Source organism: Pholcus phalangioides, unplaced genomic scaffold, assembly GCF_987345545.1.
Source record: "Pholcus phalangioides strain wild (caught in Gottingen) unplaced genomic scaffold, Ppha-v1.0 ptg000027l_1, whole genome shotgun sequence".
In the NCBI taxonomy this organism is placed as follows: domain Eukaryota; kingdom Metazoa; phylum Arthropoda; class Arachnida; order Araneae; family Pholcidae; genus Pholcus; species Pholcus phalangioides.
Window position 1 is genome coordinate 1,336,117 of NW_028301617.1, and position 19,957 is coordinate 1,356,073.

Here is a 19,957-nt window from a genome sequence, read left to right on the forward strand (position 1 = left end):
ACAGCACTACACATAACAAGCATTACACAGAAACAAACTTTACGTCAGGTTGCACTACACGTACACGCACATTCCCGCATGTACCGATTCGTTGGGGGGTTCCACGGGGGGGGGGGGTGTGGGTGGGGTGCATGTGTGGTGTAGCAGTAGTAGGTAGGGCCTCCAAAAAATGGCTCGGGGATCCATGATGTTCTTAAGTCAGCCACCTCGTTGGGCAATTTGCCTGTTGTGGCGTTGTATTTTGTATTTGTAATCCCGTCTCCAAGAATCCCACCGAGTTCATACCGTTTGCCACTCAGCGGCCGGCACTGGGGTCAAATGCCACAGAATTGCATCAAATCAGTTGCAAATAAGTCGAGCAAACTCCGACCGTCCTTGAATGACGGATAAGGAAATCCTTGGTCATAAAAAAATCGACAGAAAACATTGTTTTTCAAAACAATTTACCAGGTGTGTAATTGACATTGGAGGAGGAAGAAGAAGAGTTTTAGAAGTGCTTCGTCGTGTTTTTACGTGTAAAATTACTATCGCTATGACGTCATATCTCAGCGCGATAACAGAGGAAAAGGGATAACACACATAAAAACGAGACGACCACCAGTCTCTTGAGCAGTTGCAAGGTTTGAAACAAGGATCATATACAAGTGATATTCTCCATAGATAATAGCAAAGATGTTGAAGACATTGGCTATCGTTTGCCTTCATTTATTGTTCGTCACCGGACAAGAAATCAGTTTCGGGGGATGCGAAAACGTCGACGTCGTCAAGAACTTTGACGTTAAAAAGGTGAGTGAAGAAATAACGGCTGTAAAAAATTAAAAATACAGTGAAACCGCATTTAATGGTCACCCCCTTTTAAGGCCGGATAATGATTTCCTTTGTACTAATGCGTTCAAAAAGTTCCGAAAAGCTTATTTTATTACGAAAGAATTGGTACAGGTAGAACCTGCTTATTTGGTGTTTCCTTCGAAGTAAATACCCTGTGTAATTATGCGTTTTTGCATGCATTGTTCATATTAAGATGCAAATGCGGATTGTGTGCAAGCTCTCTTTTTTTTGTCCAGTGCCTTCATTGCTGCGCTTCTTCGGAACCTGAGAATCGTTGCCCCTTGGGGGGTACACATAATGCTGCGACAAAGAGGTACTACTACTTCACCAAACACCAACTCTGGCCATATCGCTATAATGCAATTTACTGCCATTAGTGAGATGGGATGGAAGCGAAGGCGCTGTCTATCGGTGGTCGCCTCGAGTTCGTTAGGGAAAATATCTTATCGATAAGGGGTTCGAACCCGGGACCCTGACAACAACCTTCACGATGGTAGACGAGCATCTTACCACCATGCCACTCGGGCACGACAAAGAGGTACTAGAGACTAGCGATGAAAACAGCTGTATTGTTTTGTTCTACCGCACACATACTCAAGAAGAGAAGGAAAGGAGAGGAAGGGGGCCACTCAACGAGGTGCGCGAGTTGAACAAACCTGTTTGCTTTCATTTTCACCTGCTGTTGATTGGACCATTTCTTCCTTTCCTTTCTTCCCCTGTTCTGCGGAGGGATCATCATCATCAGCACATTTCAGAACCCCTCCGGTTATTTTCTTTATCCTCCTCCTTCTGACTGTGTGTGGAAATCTCTTTCTCCACCCTCATGCATTTGTTTCTTCCTAGTCAAAATTCTTGGTAGGTACCTCTTCGCTTCACTATGAGCGCAGCTTTATGCAAATTCTTTCTCCGAGGAAAAAGTCACATGGGGCAAGATCATGGGAATAAGCTGGTTATGGAAGTGTCAGAGAGAGAGAGAGAAAGAGAGAGAATGCTTGTGAGTGATGCAAAACTTATTGAAAGTTTTGAAACACTCTCAATGCAGCTTCGATGTGATGTGTCCTTAAACGCCTGCATGATTTCGTGAGACACAAGCGACCAGGTCTTTGGAAGGCCAAGTCATGGATAACGCGCGATAATTCGACGCTCACAGGTCCCTCCTGGTGTCAGATTTACCTGTCAAAACATCACATTCCTCAGATAAACAATTTTGCTTGAGGGCAATGATTCTCAGGTTCCGAAGAAGTGCAGCGACAAAATCACCGGAGGACAGAACATGGGCGGAGATGCGGGAGGTGAGAATGAGGTTGCATCCCCCTCAGCGTAACAGGTGGAGTCTTCGACTGATATAATATATATATATATATATGTATAAATTGACATCATATTATAATCGTGCTACCCCCCCCCCCCCCCAGACTTCCAAGTCCACCTATGCTTGCAAGCCGCATTTACATCTTTGTATGACAATGGTAGAAATGCATAATTACAGGATAGTTACCTCGAAACAAACACCAAAAAAAACAGGTTCTATCTGTATTCATTCTTCCGTTATAAAATAAGTTTCGGAACTTTTTGAACGCAATGGTGCAAAGAAAAAAAGTGAGAATCTCGCACACGATAGAAGTGAAACTTCTAGGTTTGACATGACTAAATTCGCGAATTTCCGAAAATTTGTAATTATTAAAAAATATGGCAATATAATATAAATTATGCCAAATATAAAATTTGAAAATGCAATCAAAAACAGCTTTCATGTGTGTTAAAATACCCGGCACCAATGTAATTGACTAAAAAAAAATTTATTCACAATAGAACAAATTGAGTTTATGTCAGAGCAGCCAATTAGGAGCTGGCACTGTGACGTCACAAAACTTCCGTTCCCGTGCGAAATATACTCTCGTGTGGGCGTGGGGTGCGGCGTCACGAGTAGGGATAGGTAATAAACTGTCTTCGTCCGACATAAACCGTCCAAACCATTCCCCCACCTTAACTTTATTGTCTTACACCTCCGAACCTCTGTTGACACCCCCCCCCCCACAACCTGCACCACCATCACCGCACATCTGCTTCTCCGATCTTCATCACACAATCAGTGAGACGAAAAAGAAAGTTGGGTTTTGAGGAAAAAAATATAGTCTTTTGTGATGTGATCCCCTTTCAGAACTTCACTCTTATATTAATATAGTAATATCACTTCAAAATGATGCATTTCTAACCCCCCCCCCCCTAATTAACGGTCACCTCTCTTTTACGGATGAATTTTTTTTAATCCCGACGGTGCCTGCAAAAGAGGGGGGGGGGGGGTTTACTGCATAAATTTTATCATGAAAAACAAAAAGCATTGGTATAAGCACAGCATCGAAAAAGTGAACAGCTTGAGCCGGGTTTTCCTAGGAGTAGGATTTCTGCGCCGTGTGCAGCGTGGAAACGCTGATTGGTTAAAAACTTGAAATTCAAGTTGTTTTTTGTTTCTTCCTTGACCAATCAGTTCACGCTGCACGCGCTGTAGAAACCTGCTTCCAGGAAAACCTGGCTATAAAGTGAGCGCTGCATCAGTTCCAACGTCTCGAACCAAAACATTTTGAAAAAACTTGGAAAATAACATGTAATTCAATTCTTTTCTTGTTTTCTGAAAGCAAACTGATAGGAAATGCTTAAAAAAGAAACATTAGAACCAATTTTTGTTTCTAAATACAGGGTGTTTCAAAAAGAATCAATCCGATTTGAGAATGCGTATATTACGAAAAATATTGAACATAGACACTTAAGATGAGTTTTATATTACATGGCTAACCATAAAGTTTTATTTACAAACCAAATTAAAGGTGCTCAGTACGTCCACTTTGAGATGGACGGCATATGTGTATACGGTAGTCAAATTCCTCTCTCTTAAACTTTTGCGAGCCTGTTTGTATCCACTGCTGCTGTTATGCGTATCTTCAGTTCGGCTTATGTAGCTGGAAGAGGGGGGGGGGGCATTCTTTTATAAACACCCACAAGAAGAAATCGCACACTGCGAGGTCCGGAAATCTTGGAGGTGAACTGAAACGTCAGGTCCCGTGTGGCCGATCCATCGTTTAGGAATGCGCTTGTTCAAAAATTCTCGAACGTACAAAGCTCCAGTGTGGCGGTGCCCCGTCCTGCTGGAAAACAGTCATCCGAATCGGCTTCTAACTGTGGGAAAAGCCAATACTGACAAACACTGAAGTTGCGGCAGAAGGAAGAGCGTTGGCGCTACCTGTCGGCAACTGCGTGAAACTCGAGATTTCCCTCTTTCTACCTATACATTATTCGATCAAAACGAATTACCACCCTGCGCAATAACCCACTTGGTCTCCCCCCCCCTCTTGCATGTCCCTAAGTCACTCTTTTGGTCACTCCCATGCTTGCATGTTGTTTCGATCACTCACATACTTGCACACCTTTTTGGTCACTCACATGCTTGAACATTGTTTTGGCACTCGCATGTTTCTACACTGTTTTGGCCACTCACGTGCTTGCACACTGTTTTGGTCATTCACATGGTTGCACACAGTTTCGGTCACTCATATGCTTGCCCACACTCTAGGTCGCTCTCTTGGTTGCTCACTGACATGGTTCCTTATTTTTATGGGTCAGTCTTTTGATCACTTACATGTTTACACATGCTGTAGATCACTCTTTGATCAGTCACATACTTTCGCACTCTTTAGGTCACTTTTATGGCCATTCACATGCTTGCACACGCTCTAAGTCACTCTTTCGCTCACTCACGTCCCTGCAAACTCTCTAGGTCACATTTTTCGTCACTCACTGATTTAATTCCTAGCTGTCTGGGTGCGAATTTATTGAGGGTTATACAAATTTTGCCTCCCTCCTCCCATTCTACTAATTTTCTTGGCCACTCATTCCTTAAATTTGCCACCCCTCTGAACTTGCCGCCCTCGGCTATAGCTTGCTAGCCCCCCCCCCCCCCCACGTAAAAACGACACTTACAAGCATTTTCGCGGTCGTAGAATGCGCAATTGAATCGCAATAGTGTTTTCGCCTAAAGAAAACAGCATTTCACCAAAAGGAAAAAAAAATATATCATCCATTTTCCGACGTATTTGCTACGATATGTGCTATCAATCATTCGAAGGGGTGCAGGGGGGTTGCAATGTGGTCGGCTTATACTCATAGTGCAACCTGGCTAACGCAAATGTTACCGCAAAAGACATTACACCGTTTGCCATTGTTTGGCGCAGCGTAACTGTGATGGTCCACACACACACACACACATATGCCAAACTGTAATTCAATCCGGAGGTGCCTGTGCACCAATAAAAAACCAAACATTTTTCATATAAACCAAAGTTTGGTCTTCACTCGCGCGTGGACCATCAAAGTCATGCTGCGCCAAACAATGACAAGTTAGGCGTGGGTCCAGAGGGAAATGCGTGTTGGGAAGCGGTTAATATTCGTTTGAATGATCTGTAAAATACGGGGCCACGACAACTTTTTTCCATATTACAATCACTTCCAAAAGTTAAGCATGCGACGGCTTATACGTATAACATAACGACACCACTTTAACCATGTCCTGCTGGATTGGAGGGTTCATGGAACACAAATGCATGTACTCGGGCACATAGACCCTTCTTGTGGAGCTTTCGGCACACAGTGTTGCCAAATATTAACTTACCAAGTGATGCTGCAACAATGGATGTAACAGTGGTAAAAGTGAATTCCGCTTGGGTGCTATAGGAATATACCGATCATCAGATGGGGGTGGGGGGGGGGGGGTTGGTAACCCTTTCTGACTGGACCCATGTATCCGGTCAGCCGTTTGACTTGCTTGGGAATTGTTTTCATAATCGGTATATTGCTATAGTAGCTAAGTGGAATCGACGAGCGACCTCCACAACTGTTACTTCCAAGGAGTGCAATATCACTTGGTAAGACAATATCTGCTGGTACTGAGCGCCGACGGCTCCACGTGAAGGGGACTGTATGCGCGAGCGCCACGCGTTTGTGTCCCCCTGACCATGCAATCTAGAGTGGCAACGTGAAAGCGGTGTCGTAATGTTATATAAGCAGTCGCGTGCTTAACTTTTGTGGAAGTGTATTTATAGCTCTCTTGGGAGGAGTGATCACCTTCATTGCCTCTCTACGGATCCTTGCTGTGATAGACCTTGCCGGTTGCACTACGAGAAAGATAACCACATTACAACCACCCCCCCCCTCCCCCAGCCCCTATCCAAATGATGGATAGCACGTATCGCAGCAAATGTGTTGGGAAATATGATATTTTCTTTTAAAGTGCTGCTGTGCACTTATTAAAAAAGAGCTCTAGGAGGCTGTTCAGGGCAAACAGTGCACTGTTTGCCATAAACGTCATTCAGACTATCCAGCAAGTTTGCCACATTTTGAAACACAGCATCCTATTTCGCTTCTTCTTATTTTGGCGTAGAATCTTCCTGATTGGCTCACAAATACCGCATAGTGATTGGATGTGGGGGCATACAAATCGCCAGTGATGAGCCCGATCATTTCTTTTCCTTGCAACGATGATACTTGCACGAGCAGGTAATGTTTTTTTCCCTGAATATTCTGTGGGGAAAATGGACTACTTACTTGACGTCACAAGCAGACTGAGGAGGCTTTCTGTCTCTAGGAGGTGCTGACTCAGCGTGGGTGTACAATACATAGACGATCGGACCTAAACTACTTACTCGCAAGCAGACTGAGGAGGCCTTCTGTCTCTAGGAGGAGTAAACCAGCACCTGAAGTCGGAGTAAACCAGCACCTCCTAGAGATAGAAAGTCTCCGCACTCTCCTTGTGACGTCAAGTAAGTAGTCCATTTTCCCCTCAGAATATTCAGGGAAAAAAATTCCCTGCTCGTGCCAGTATCATCGTTGTGCGGAAAAGAAATGATCGGGCTCAGAATTGGCGATTTCTGTAACCCCCCCTCCCCTCACATCCAATCAGTATGCGGTATTTGTGAGCCAACCAGGAAGATTCTACGCCAAAGTAAGAAGAAACGAGATAGGGTGCCGTATTTCAAAAATGTGACAAACTTGCTAGGTAGTCTGAATGGCGTTTATGGCAAACACTTATATGGCAAACACGTTATGGCTAGAGGCCTATCTGTAGGAGGTGCTGAGTAAACCCGGTGTTTCACATAACCCGACTGTTTTTTTTTGTTTCAACCCCCCCCCCCCCCATAATCTCTGCACTTCCTTTATAATTTGACTTGGATTATTAATGACTGCATTCCCCCCCTGTGTGTTGCAGTACGTCGGCCAATGGTACGAGATCGAGAAGAACCCCGTGCCTTTCGAGGCGGGTCTGAAGTGCAACAAGGCACTCTACGAAGACAAAGGTGATCACGTCCGCGTCGTCAACAGTGGAGTCAAGATAAGGTGATAACACTATAAAAGAATTCCGTCGACTCTTCACATATTCCCAATGTATGGTGCTATTCAACTAAACGTGTGACTTATCTACGTATTTCCCGATACACATATATATATATATTTGTTGACTCGGCACGTCACATATCTCCTAAGCACTTATCGATAACGCCCGATTTAGCTCTTCACGTTATGCAATAACGATGGCGATAACGCACGTACATTTATCATCTGTTTCAGGAGCGGTGAACCGGAAAGTATCGAAGGTCAAGCCACGATCCCGGACCAGAACGAACCTGCCAAGCTTCTGGTGAAATTCAACAACAGTAAGTTGCACGGCGGTGGTCAAATATTGCATCGGTTCCTAACATTGTAGCACCCCGGGAGTACGTGAGAGGCCGCCCATTGGAGGAAAGGGAACGTACGCAAAAAGAATAAAATAATTTATGCGCGGCACGATTTTCGGGAGGGTACGCAAACCTCCTGGACATTTCTTTGGGGTACCGGGTATAAGTTTGGGCCCTGGGCAAATATTAAATTTGAGGGGGGTGGGAGGCTTGTTTATAGTCTTCTTCGAGGCAGAGGCGTAGGCACGAGAGAGAAGCGACACGTGAGTCGTGGCAGTCAATTTTGGGGCCATGAAAATTTGTAGGTCCTCGTACGCCTATGTGAAAAACAGGGCCTGATCAGCGGCATATTCACAGATAGCTTGAGTGAAACGTGTTGCAATTCCACATCCATCACTTAAGGGGGGGGGCCTGCGGCACATTCCCAGATTATCTATCCAGATTATCACAGTTTCATACAACTCGGACAGTTCGCGACACATTCACAGATCACTCAAGTGACCCGCGGCACTGTTTCAGAGTATTTGAGTTGCCCTCGGTGGAGTTGCACATCACTTATGTTACCCGCGGCACAATTCAATATCACTCAAGCGGCCCGCGGCCGATTTCCAGATGATTCAAGTGATCCACGATCCAAGTGATCCCTAAAATACCGTGTGGCACAGTTTTTAGAGCATTTGAGTGGCCCTGGGTGTAGTTTCCTCATCACTTATATTAACCGCTCACACTTCCATAGCACTCAAGCGGCCAGCGGTACATTTACTGATCACTTAAGTGGCCCGCGATACTGTTTTTATATAATAAAGTGGCCCGTACTTGCATGAAGGTTGAGCACAGTGCCGTCTTAAGGCATGGGCCCACACGGCCCGGCGGGCCTCAAGAGAATAGTGGGGGCCTCACAGAAATGAGATCTAGTTGATATTTTGTACAATTTACCAGGTAGGGCCTCAGGAAAAACCACTTGGCCTGGGGGCCCATGATGCTCTTAAGACGGCCCTGGTTGATCACCCTTGATCTAAGCAGTTTGTTTTATATATTTGTGCGAGTTATATGTTAATATATCAGTGCGGGTCACATTTTACATTTTGTTGAGGCCCGCCTGGCCACTGTTCAATCCAACTAATTTAATGTAAGATGCATGTGTTGTCGTAACAAAGCCTACGTTCGACATCGAGGCTATGTTTGGTGATGATGCGACACAATTGGCACGTGTGACACTTGCGCTCTTTTTTTCCAGTGCCCTTCAAGTCCAACTACTGGGTATTGGACACCGATTACGAGAACTACTCCGTCGTCTATTCGTGCTTCAGTGTCTTGAACGCCGTTCATTTCGGTAAGTACGCATCCGTACGCACTACTGTATAGGTTTGAGCTTGTACCACAGGAGACGCCGCTGTCCTCCATTGAAGTTGAATGCCACCCGACCGATTGATCGCCATTCTTTGCCGGGGTGTTTCGTTTCAGATTACCTTTGGATCTTGGCCAGGAAGCCGACTCTGGAACAGCAGACCGTCGACAAGATATACAAGTTCTTGGACGACAAGCAGATCAGCACCAAGAAGTTGGAGAAGACCGTTCAAGACTGCGATGCTTCTTGATTGAAGGGTTATCGTTGTAAGATAGGACGTGGTGTACGAAGTGTACCATTGAATAAAGACTGTTCCTGTTTAAAATTTGAGTCTTTAAATTCCAGAAATTTATCTCTTAAAGGAGCTCCTTCAAGTACTGCGTCCGCAAATTTTATCTCTTAAAGGGGCCCCTTCAAGTATTACGTCCGCAAATTTTATCTCTTAAAGGGGCCCCTTCAAGTATTACGTCCGCAAATTTTATCTCTTAAAGGGGCCCCTTCAAGTATTACGTCAGCAAATTTTATCTCTTAAGGGGGCCCTTCAAGTATTACGTCCGCAAATTTTATCTATTAAAGGGGCCCCTTCAAGTATTACGTCCGCAAATTTTATCTCTTAAAGGGGCCCCTTCAAGTATTACGTCCGCAAATTTTATCTCTTAAAGGGGCCCCTTCAAGTATTACGTCCGCAAATTTTATCTCTTAAAGGGGCCCCTTCAAGTATTGCGTCCGCAAATTTTATCTCTTAAGGGGCCCCTTCAAGTATTACGTCCGCAAATTTTATCTCTTAAAGGGGCCCCTTCAAGTATTACGTCCGCAAATTTTATCTATTAAAGGGGCCCCTTCAAGTATTACGTCCGCAAATTTTATCTCTTAAAGGGGCCCCTTCAAGTATTACGTCCGCAAATTTTATCTCTTAAAGGGGCCCCTTCAAGTATTACGTCCGCAAATTTTATCTCTTAAAGGGGCCCCTTCAAGTATTGCGTCCGCAAATTTTATCTCTTAAGGGGCCCCTTCAAGTATTACGTCCGCAAATTTTATCTCTTAAAGGGGCCCTTCAAGTATTACGTCAGCAAATTTTTAGTCATTTTTGAGCCCACCACCCTCGTCAGCAAATTTTCGTCATCAGCTCTACCTTCTAACTCATAATTGGTGAGATCAGAGAAGTACGCGGCTGGAGGGGGCGCTCGTGCCCTCCCCCCTCTCTCTGACAATCAAAAATTTATTTTTCTAATGCGAAAAAAATATATATAAATTTTTTTTCATTAAAATTTCCTTTATATATGTCATTATAATCGATTGTTGTTAATTTCAATGCTATTTGAAAAACTTAAAAATTTAAGAAATTCATTGCGACCCACCCTTTAAGCCATACATGGTAAACCCTTGGCTCGCGGACCAAGTGTGGCCCTGGGAATCATCTGATGGGGGCCTGCGCCTCAAACCTAATTTTGTGAAAATAAACTTCTGTAAACGTCACATTTACAGATCGCTTCAGTGACCGGTGGCACAATTGCAGAGTATTTAAGTGGCCCGTAGCCAGTGCCCTCTTAACTCATGGGCCCACCCGGGGCACAGGCCTCAAGAGAATAGGGGCCTCAGAAATATGAGAAATGGTTGAAAGTTTTGAGAATTCGTCAGGTAAGGCCTCAGAAAAATCACTTGGCCCGGGGGCCCACGATGCTCTTAAGATGACACTGCCCGTGGAACATCCGCAGATCCCTCAAGTGGCCCGTGACGCAGTTCCAAAACACTTAAGCGATCCGTGGCACATTTAGAGATAGATCCCTTGAGTGACATCTGTCACAGTTTTAGAGCTTTGGCCCCCAGTGCGGTTCTACATCACCCAAGTTACCCACGGCACATGCCCAGATTATTTAAGTGATCCGCGGCATATAATTACGGATCACTTGAGTGATGCGTAACACAGTTCCAGAGCACTTGGATCCGCGAAACGTTTAGAACAGCGGTTCTCAATTCTTTTCTGACTAGCGGAACCCTTTCCAGTGTATAATTTCTATGGCGGAGCCCTGCTTAACTCTAGGAGCCCTTTTCAGTATATTATGCCTATGGCGGTACCCTTAGGCCACTTTTTTTGTTTGTTTATCAAATTTATTGATTTATTTTATTATCCTCGCGTGGCCGCGGAGCCTTCGGGAAGTGCACAAGGAGCCCCAAGAGCTCCGCGGAGCACTGGTCGAGAACCGCTGAACCGAGATCACTAAAGTGTCTCTGCTGGAGGACTTATCAGTAATGAGAATGTTATAGTTCAGGTGCCCGCAAACCATCGAAAGGTTTTTCTCGTTTTTGGGGCACCGGGTAAGATGGCATTAAGAATATTTCATATTTTCATAAATGGTGGTTGATGACGTAAGCGTCATCCAAACTCCCCCCTCCTCCCCCCTTGTCAGCAAATCGGAAACCTCCCCCCCCCCCAATCGTTTTCTTATCCCAGCTTACGGACCCTTAAGACCCCTTCAAAGTATCCGTCGACTCGTGGTTAAAACCTCTGACCTAATCGAAGTCCAATGTCTGACATAACACGATAATCTGACAACACCCCAGGGCTTACTTTGATGTCGAAGAGTTTCGAGGAGGGCCACGACCTACTATATAGTAGTAATATAGTAGGTCGGGCCCGATTTCCGCATTAGGAAGAGAGGTATTTGTTCGGGGCCTCGTGACTTTTAGGGCCGCCAAACTTGAGCAACATACACTCATCTCGGATAATCAAACATCTTTCACCTTAGTCGCAGGCGCTCTAGGATTTTTGCTTCACCCAGAGCCCTTCCATATCATAGTCGGGCTCCGTTTAGTGGTATTCCGAACGGACCGCCACCAACGGAACTTTGATTATCGAGTCCAGACGTTCCAAGGACGGTATAATATCAATTTAGATTTCGATTCTTAGATCATGATTTATCATAATTATTCCGTTGATTTATATACCCCTGTAATTGGACTTGTTATTCTGTTATACAAATTTATATGGATATATATCCATATTTAATAACTTAATAACATTCCGGATGCACCCATCTTTCGGGAACGCTTCGATATCTCCTTGAGATGGGAAGCGGGGTGTGTCCGGTCCTTCCTGCAACGTTCAATGGTATTCCGAACGGCTGGGCAAAGATCTACACATCCCAGATGCATAGGCGTACGCAGAATTTTCTCGGGGGGGGGGGGGGTTCAAAAAAAATTTCTTCTGCAAAACAGCAATATATAATCTCGGCTTGGGGGTTAGAACCGCCCCCCCCCCTTCGTGCATGCGTTTAATTCAAAGATGGAGTGTAACATGCGTTTCTGACAGACTCTGTCAGGTCCATTGAACCATTTCCAGGTGTCACTCAGAAACAACCTTACTGCATCACTTAAAAAAAAGAGAGGTGAACAACGCCATCTATCTGTCGTTTTCTAAAATCGCATGTTTCAATCAGCACTTTCTCGAGAACTTTCGGTCAAATACCGAGGAAACCAAAGACAATTTTAGGGGGTAAGACGTGATAGGGTGTGCACACAGTACTAGTACTAAACCACACATGCACCTCGTCCATAGATGTGCACACAGTGCACGCTGGTTTATGATTCTGCGAGCCAGCTCGCAGATTGGCTCGTTTAGGATTGGTTAAAAACCTGAAATTCGAGTTTTTAATCAATCAGCAACGGCGCCCACATGAACAATCGGAAACCAGCGTGCACTATGTTTACACCCCCTGAGGCTTATTTATCCGCTTCGTTTTGAAAACTGGGTTCCCTTGAGGTCCGCGGACTACCCCATATGGGGAAAACACTTACTCCAAGACACAGACACAATACGCAGACTTATATGTCACCAGTTTTATTTCAATAAATAATATGTTTGTATAGGACGTGTAAAAAAAAAAAACGCATTTCGCTTTACGGAACCGGCCGTAGTGCTGATACTACTGATGCTAAATGAATTCGGAATGGATGATGCACTCTTAGTAAATGGTGATTGGCGGATTGGTGCTCCACGTTGATACTGGCGCCGAAAACACCTGCCACGGTCTAATAGGGTTCCTCAGACGTCGCCTGCGTCGAAGTAGTGGTGCTGGTATCGGATGGACAGTTGTCATGTGAGACGTTCCTCAAGCTCCTTCTGTTGATCGCGTTCTGGTCGAGGAACTCGTACACGAGCCTCCTGGTCTGGTCGTCGATGGTCCTCGACCTTGACAGGATCCACAAGTTTTCTAAAAAAAATGGTTACCAAAATCAAATTTTACCACAACGTTGTGCGGTATGACCTCCAAATGGAATGTGTTGGTGGGAAATCTTACCTGTATGCGTGAGATTCCTGAGGAAATCGAACCCAGCGATCGGCAGGGGTGGCTCGACGTTCCTACACGACCATACCACTGCGACGTTGTTGTAGTCCGTGAACAACACGTGATTGGTGCTCTGGGTGGGGAGCGCTGAGGGAGTTGAAAAAGACATTAGTTAGTTATCCGAAATAGTTTCAAATCATCGATGATATTACAGATATATATATATATATTAGGTGGAATTAGTCATTTCTAGAAAGCCGACTCTGAAGATTTCTACCGAGTACAGGGACGAAACGTTCGGAATCGAATTTCATTATCTGTGCACCATTGCTCTGAATGTCGGAACTGAAGTTTTACCTTACCTGTCCAAGGCGTGCGGGACCTGTCGTGATCCCGTTTAACTACCACTACTAAACCATGCACCTCGTCCATATTCCTCTACGGAACTTTCAACGAATTGGCACATGTTGGATGTACGTGTTCTGAACCTGTTTCTGTTTAATTCTTGTTACAGTGCTACCATCTGCCAGCTGTTTTTCGAACTATGAGTGAAGTGTAGTGATTGAAGATTTGCACCGTTGTAGGCCTGTCTCTGTGGGGGCAACAGAAAATCAGCTTCGGCCGACCGATCGCATTTAACTGAGGCATTGCAAGTACTGCCATCTATCTGCTAAGATTTGAGTGCTCTATAAACATTTTTTTGGCATGTTGCTCGCTGTGGACGCTGTTCACTTGATGTTACAATGCCTTTTGTATAAAAGTTGAACGGCAGGGTTGCACAACCTCTGTCTGGTGAAAGTTGATCTGGCAGTGCCTTTTGTACATAGGCGAAGATAGACTTGGAAGTCTGGGGGGAAGGGCACGGTCATCATTGCTGGGGGTGGGGGCAGATGATGATGATGATGTCAATTCATATATACATATATACATTAGATCAGTCGACTCCACCTTTGACGCTGGGGGAGCAATGCCCCTCCCTCCCCCCCCCCGTATCTCCGTCCATGCTTTTGTATAAAAGTTGAACAGTAGGGCTGCACAACCTCTGTCTGGTGAAAGTTGATCTGGCAGAAAAGTATATACATCACCTAGGCAGACCATATGTGTTCGAAACAAAATACGGGACGGTGCCAATAAGTTGTCAAATAATGTCACTTATCACTGAAAGATCGCCAATGACGGAAATGAAGTTCCTCTGCAAAAATCATGGTGGGTCAAAATAGTTGCTTAACAGGGACAAAAAGTTTGTGCAAAAAATAAATATCTAAACAAATACGTAGAAAAATTTCAATATTGTGATAATTAATTATAATTATAATTATATAATTTATAAGTTGTATAAAAAAATGATTTTGATCCTAGATTTCAGTAAAGATGAAAAATTAAAGTAACTTCATCGAAAATACGGGAAATCTTCGAGAAATGACCGAAATTACGGGAATGTCCCGTAAAATACGGGTCATATATGACCATACATAATACTATATACCAGTTTCTGGCCCGCGAACGGCAGCAATAAGGGTTTCCGATTTTCTGACTTTTTATGACAAGGGGGGAGGGGGGGGTTGGATAATGCTTACGTCATCAACCACCCCTTATGAAAATATGAGTTAGGATTCAGAGGGGCAGAGCTGATGACGAAATTTTGCTGGAAAGGGGGGGGGGTCAAAAATGACTAAACATTTGCTTACGTAATACTTGAACGGCCCCTAACGCATATCTGGCCTGCGGAATGAAAAGATTGCGTACCCCAGGTTGGTCAGAAAGTTAACTCTCTAAAGTTAACCTCTTTACTATCACGGACGTAATATTACGTCCAAACTCCAGTGGAATGAATTCAAAAGTTCCCTTTCTATATATATTTTCTTTCCCCCCTTCTCTCTTTCTTCACCACCACGAAGCTTTATAGCAGCGGTTCCCAACCGGGAGTACGCGAGAGGCCGTTGGGGGGGGGGTACGCGAAAAGAAAATGGTAATGGCGGCCATCCATCTAAAAAAACAACAAAATGATTAAAAAGCATTAAAAGGAATATTTAAAAGTAGGTAGAGGTTTTCTACTAATATTGTCAGTTGTAATATATTGATTTCCCTATCAATAAAATCTTCTATAACAGAGGGGTTGCGTCCGCAACAAATCAATATGAACATCACTGTCCAATATAGAAAAGACACTGCAACGGATACACAACATTATAAGGATCCATATGGAGATCACCACAGAATTAAACATATATATAATAGAAATCAGTGGAAATCACAAACATCACTGGATTTCACCAAAACCTCCTCCATCTCTAAAGATAGGGGAGTCTTTCATCAAGATATTAGAAGTAATCAAGATACTTGGCGTATTCTTCGATGATAAATTAAACTGGCACGCTCACATTGGGGAAATGACCAAGAGGACTAATCAACTTCTTCCAGCCTTCTGGGCATCAGCCGGTAAAAATTGGGGAATCAGTTCCCCAATGAGAAGAACACTTTACATAACGGTGGCTCAAAGGATCGTTTGCTATGCAGCTGTTATATGGGGCACTAAGATGACGGGAAAAAATGCGCAGACGCCTGGACTCTCTGCAACGAGGTTACCTGCTCTACACATTTCTCGAGCATATTCGACCACACCGACATCAGCACTTCAGGTCATAACAGGTCTTCCCCCATTGAGCCTAGTTTTAGAATTTGAAGCCAAGGCCAGTTTGCTGCTGCGAAATAAATCGCCGGTGAAATTGAACGATAATGTTACCTTATTCCCACAGCAAATCCAACAAAAGATCACGGGGTTGGTCACTGCATCCGGCGATTTGGCCACTTGATCGCCAGATTGCAATCAGAAATACTTCCTGTCATCCTAAATGGCAAGATTTTCTGATTTTCACAGATGGTTCAAAGATGGAAGGTGGAGTAGCAGCAGCATTCGTCGTCGTTCAACACAACAAAGTCCTCTACAGATGGTCTTGCGAGTTGAATGAATGAAATTCGGTGTTCCAGGCGGAGCTCTTTGCCTTGCTGATGGCTAGCAATAAGGCTCTGGAATACAACACTACTACCACATTCATCTATTCTGATTCGATGTCATCAATTATGGCAATAAAGAACCCTTTATCTGAACAACCTATGATCCGGATTCCCGCACTCCTTCCTCTCGGCTAACTTTTCTTCAGTGTTTTGGATTTGATTGTTAACGCATGCCGGGGTGTGCATATAAACGAAGAATTAATTCGTGTTGTGTTTAACTTTTGTTGTGGGCGTTTGTATTGAAACGTGTGCGTTTTATTCCCGCAATTTGCTACGTCAACTTTTCTACCAAGTACCTACTACTCACGTGATTTGCGCTATGGATCAGTGGCTAAAAACTAGATCTGTACGGAAGCGGACTGAAACACCAAAATGAAATACCGTGCACCTGTAAACGTAAAAACGTATTTTGAATCTTCCAAAAGTGATTCTGCCAAAGCTACCGAAACCTCCAACTACATTAGCTATCGTATTGCGAGACGAGGAAAAAAATATTGGTGAAAAGATGCTGTCAGATGCATGTTTGCAGAGGAAAGTGCTCTTATAATGAGTCTAATACCCCTGTCAAGTAATACGGTGTCTCGAAGAATGCAGGACATGTCAGACGATGTTGAGAGCACAGTCATAAGTCACGTCAAAGGTTGTGAATTTTTTGTCTATCCAAGTCGACAAAAGTACCGACGTTGCGCAGTATCCTGAGCTACTTGTAATTACAGAGTACTTGAAAGACAGAATTCGAGGGATATTTTTTGTATGTGTCACCCATTGAAGGTGTCGTACGACTGTTAGACTTATTTGAAGCAATTAATCATTATTCCCTTGGAAAAAGAATTCAATGGTCAAAATGCATTGGGCTCACCACAGATGGAGGAAGATCCACGGAAGTTTACTACTCAGGCCTTCGAGCACACGTGGCAGAATTTGCCCCCAAAATAAAATGGACTCACTGCTACATTCACAGACAGATCTCTGCATCGAAACCGTTGTCTCCAAATTTGCGAAACGTTCTTGTTGAAGCGGTCAAGGTTGTCAACTTTGTCAAGGTGAATTCTACCAATTATAGGTTGTTTAAATTGTTGTGGGAAGACATGGACATTCTTCACAACGCTTTGCTTTTGCACACCGAAGTTAGGTGGTTGTCCAGGGGTAAAGTCCTGACGTGCCTGCTTGAACTTCGGCACGAGGTAGTCCTTATTTTGGGAAGTGTTTGAAACACTTCACGATTTCTTGTCACAAGCCGAGCTAAATTTTACAGTCGGCCACTTGGAAGGATTAAAATCCTCGTTTGCAAAATATTTTTCAGAGTCGGAAATAGGTGATCGGTGGACATCTGATCCTTTCAAAGCATTTTGAACCGGCTTTTGATTGTCGATTCCAGAAAAGCAGAAATTGCTAGAGCTCGCATCAGATAGATACTCCTCTGAAGATCCTCTTCAATGACGGGGTGGTGAACCTAGTCGGTTTTTGGGCTTGCCGGGGTGACGAATGCGTTGAACTTTCTAGAAAAGCCATAATGTTTTTGGTGCCGTTTGTTAGCACGGAGCTTGTTGAACGGAGCAAAGCGCATTTGACTGTATACAGTAGATACGTCATGTAAGAGTAAAAGAACACAAGTGGAGCGTGAGGGTGAAAAAATCACTCGAAACAAAAACTCTCATCTACCTTATCTATTACAGGCCATTCAAGTATTACGTGAGTAGATTTTCAGCCATTATTGACCCCCCCCCTTGCCCCCCCCCCCTGTCAGTAAAAGTCAGCAAAACACTGACCCCCCCCCCTCCTCCCCATCAGCAAAATTTCGTCAGCAGCTGAGAATATTTACTATCTTCAAAAAGGGGTGGTTGATGACGTAAGCAATCCCTTCAAACCCCCTCCCCCCACTTGTCATCAAAAGTCCGCAAATCCGAAACTACCCCTCGATGCTGACGTAATACTTGAATGACCCCTTATACCTTTTGCTTTTGTATTTTTTTTTCTTTTCCTCTTCCTTTTCCTAACGTGCGCTTTTACCATATTATTATCGCCGATTCGTTAAATAGAGATAATCCAAATTTCCTGCCAAAAGCTTGCATGTGAAGCGACTGATATGCCAAAACCCGAGAAAGAAAGTCTAAGGAGGGTTGTCCTAGGATTACGTTTCTGCGCTGCATGCAACGTGAATCACCTAGCGCAACGCGCTGTCCACTCACCGTGGAAAAATGACTGAATGGCTGTATTCCTACAGAGCTCAACGCGCCTCACGCCAGCGCTTTCCGTCGGGCGTGATTGACCGACTGCTTCTGGAGGAGTCGACTGCGTCGTGCGCAGCGCGTTCCGCCCTACTTTTCTTAATTTTTGTTGTGTATGTTTTTCTTTCCCTTCCTCTCTGTCTCTCTCTTTTTTTTTTATTTCGCGAAATGATGGCCAAAGTACGATTCGCTGCCGAAGAGGATGAGCAAGTAATAGAATGCAGTAATAGAAAGATACAACAAAAACGGCGACTTGACCGCAGCAAAAAATTGCTACCGCAGGGGGCCCCCCATCGAGGGGTTAGCGTACCAACCTCTCGATGAGAGTATAAGAAACAAGCCTGCCGTTCGGAATCGGCAATAAATTGTAGGTCCCGGTCTAATTAGCCCTCGTGTGCAAAAAATGACCGTGGTGCGACAAAACTGATCAAAAATGATCAAAAAATGATCATAGAATGCAGTCAAGAATGCAGACCAAATAACAGCTGATGCGCAACGCTATGAAAACACGAACACGTAGCGTGATAAAGTTGTTGCACGTTTCTGCTCGACGCGAAATGATCCTATTCGGTTCACGCGGTGCAAATAAACCTGCTTGTAGTAAAACCCGCCTCTAGCGTGCTTTCTCTCTCGCATTTTGGCCAGACCCTGAAGATTAGATGTAAACCAAGGGTGCTCAACTTTTTTCGAAAGGGCGGACCCACTTCAATGGTTTGAAAACGTGTCGCGGGCCACTTGAGTGGATTTTTAAATGTACCGCGGGTTGCTTAAATGATCTATAAATGTGACACGCGGATCACTTAATTGAAATGAGAATGTGCCACGATGTCACTGAAGTGATCTGCTGCTTAGTTTATTTTTACAAAAAAACGGTGACGTCACGGGCCACACATCGGACGACTCCGACAGCCACATTCGGTCCGCGGACCCATGGTTGAGTATATTATAAGATGAGACAAAAATTCCACCGCTGTTGATGGTTTTTCACAGTGCTCGTTCCGATTCGGCTGCCATTTTATTTTTTTGGTAATTTTTTTAACAGTAACCGACGAGCACCCTACTCATTCGATGATACTCAAATCGATCTCGAGTAGCTTCGACGTGAGAGTCGAGATGACTTGAACGACTCGAGTTTCCCTTTCTCTCTCACACGGCGCTGCTAAAAAACCTCAAAGCCCGGGAAACTGAATAAAAACGACACGGTGTGTCGTTTCACCTCCTCATCTCCTTAACTTTATGCACCGGGATCGATAACAATCAAATTTAGTGATTCTGTCAGCGATGAAGTTGATGATACAGTAAAACCCGTTTTCAACGGAATCGCGAGGGACCTAGATTTTTTTTTTCCCCGTTGAACACTGGTTTCCGCTTAATAGATGTTCAATTGACATAATGATACCTGAAGACATCTGACACTCATCCCGATGACCCGGGTTCGAATCCCCGCATGACCAACCTCCGTACTTCTCCTTAATAATAACGGAAATCAGACTAGTTTCCAATATATTCTAAATATCTCTCTCCTTAGTC

The 19,957-nt window shown here is 44.2% G+C and overlaps 2 protein-coding genes across 2 annotated transcripts in view; one reads left to right on the forward strand and one right to left on the reverse strand.

The window, feature by feature from the left end:
• The first annotated feature begins 591 nt into the window (after positions 1–591).
• Positions 592–9,198, forward strand: LOC149068030 (apolipoprotein D-like). Its single transcript, XM_089251667.1, has 5 exons — positions 592–786; positions 7,085–7,212; positions 7,444–7,529; positions 8,788–8,883; positions 9,015–9,198. The coding sequence occupies exons 1-5, from the start codon at positions 673–675 to the stop codon at positions 9,146–9,148; spliced, it is 558 nt and encodes a 185-aa protein (XP_089107793.1). The 5' UTR covers positions 592–672; the 3' UTR covers positions 9,149–9,198.
• Positions 9,199–12,720: 3,522 nt separating this feature from the next.
• The window catches only part of LOC149068031 (apolipoprotein D-like), a 38,672-nt gene continuing 31,435 nt past the window's right edge, over positions 12,721–19,957 (reverse strand). Inside the window, exons 4-5 of the mRNA XM_089251782.1 lie at positions 13,197–13,331; positions 12,721–13,109 (exon numbers count right to left, since the gene is read on the reverse strand). Coding sequence (XP_089107908.1) covers positions 12,928–13,109; positions 13,197–13,331 — 317 coding nt within the window. The 3' untranslated portion in view covers positions 12,721–12,927. The remainder of the gene's footprint in view (positions 13,110–13,196; positions 13,332–19,957) is intronic.